Source organism: Condylura cristata, unplaced genomic scaffold (assembly GCF_000260355.1).
Source record: "Condylura cristata isolate star-nosed mole 26May11 unplaced genomic scaffold, ConCri1.0 scaffold00026, whole genome shotgun sequence".
NCBI classification, from domain to species: domain Eukaryota; kingdom Metazoa; phylum Chordata; class Mammalia; order Eulipotyphla; family Talpidae; genus Condylura; species Condylura cristata.
In genome coordinates, this window is record NW_004567127.1 from 179,336 (window position 1) to 180,591 (window position 1,256).

At 71.2% G+C, this 1,256-nt stretch overlaps 2 protein-coding genes across 2 annotated transcripts in view; one reads left to right on the forward strand and one right to left on the reverse strand.

The window, feature by feature from the left end:
* Positions 1-315, reverse strand: part of FAM114A2 (family with sequence similarity 114, member A2) — a 5,998-nt gene extending 5,683 nt beyond the window's left edge. The window contains exon 1 of the mRNA XM_012729990.1: positions 35-315. Coding sequence (XP_012585444.1) covers positions 35-315 — 281 coding nt within the window. The remainder of the gene's footprint in view (positions 1-34) is intronic.
* A 488-nt stretch (positions 316-803) lies between these two features.
* Positions 804-1,256, forward strand: part of MFAP3 (microfibrillar-associated protein 3) — a gene marked incomplete at its 3' end in the record, with an annotated part of 5,034 nt that continues 4,581 nt past the window's right edge. The window contains exon 1 of the mRNA XM_012729991.1: positions 804-1,038. Within this exon, the coding sequence (XP_012585445.1) occupies positions 804-1,038 (235 nt within the window). The remainder of the gene's footprint in view (positions 1,039-1,256) is intronic.

Here is a 1,256-nt window from a genome sequence, read left to right on the forward strand (position 1 = left end):
GGCTGCCGAGCCCCGAGCCCCGCGGGGTCCTCACCGGCCCCCCGCGGCCTGCTCAGGAGCCGTCCGCAGCCGGGAGACACCCAGCTGCTCGCAGCGCTGCCCCGCTGCATTCTTTAGCTGCACGTCCCCCCACCCCCGCACCCCAAAAACGCGCAGCCCCTCCGTCTGAAATCTGTGGCCGCGACCTGCCAGTGCCACGGGGCGGCACGGGCCTTCTGAGACCCACACCAGATAGGGCCTGTGAACCACGGGCTCCTCAGCGCCCTGAGCAGCGCGCTCTGGGCCCCTCAGCCCGAGGCAGCGCCCCGAGATCATCACTCTAGAAGAAGCTCCTGAGGAGCGGCCGGATCAGGAACGAGACTCACGGCCAAAGCACCCAAAGCTAGCACCGCGCCGGCCACGAGCCAGGCCCGCTACCACCGACGACCCGGGGTTGCGGACGGACTGGGGGTGTCCCTCCAAGGTGCAAACCCCGGCCTCCTGCCGCGCTCAGGTGGACAGAAGCGGTTCTCGGCAGCCAACTGCGGCCCTCCCGGCCAGGGCCACGGTGCCCCCGCCTTCTCCCAGCGCCCCTGAACCCCAGGACGCATGTTTGCTTCCTGACTTGCTCTTCAAAGCACCCGAGTGCGCAACGTGACCACAGGGCCCTGCGCGCAGGACACTGAGGACAGGCAGAGCAGGACGCCCGCAGCACCAGCGAGGGTGCTGGGAGGCCGAGGCCGGAGGGCGCTGCACAGCCCAGACACCTCCACCAGGGCGAGGCCCCGCAGGCGCGCTGCCCTGGGCCACCCGGGTCCTGCACCATGAGCGGAGCCTCCAGCCCCAGCGCCCAGCGGGCTGCCCGGACACGGCCGGGACACGGCCGGGACACGGACACGGCCGGGCTCCACGGCTTAACAGCCTGCAGTCACTGCCTACCCATCGGGCTTCCGGACAAGCGCCCTGCGGGCCTGCCAGGCCCGGAGCTGGGGAGCCACCACGCCGCCTGGGGCCCCCCACTCGGCTGGGGCACGCTGGCAGGATGGATGGAGATCAGAGGTGCCAACGCTTTGGGGGAGCAGAGCAGGCGGGGTGGCTGCTCCCCTCCCCACCCCGGGGCAAGGTTTCCAGCGCCTTGGTCCCACAGGAAGGGCTGAACTGCGGGGGCGCTGGGTCTCCCCAGCTTTATGTGTGTGCGTTTTCCCACTTGGGGGCGAGAGCCCAGTCCCCCTTCGACAAGCTGCGCACTGACGGCCAGGGCTGGCGCTCCGGGGCGC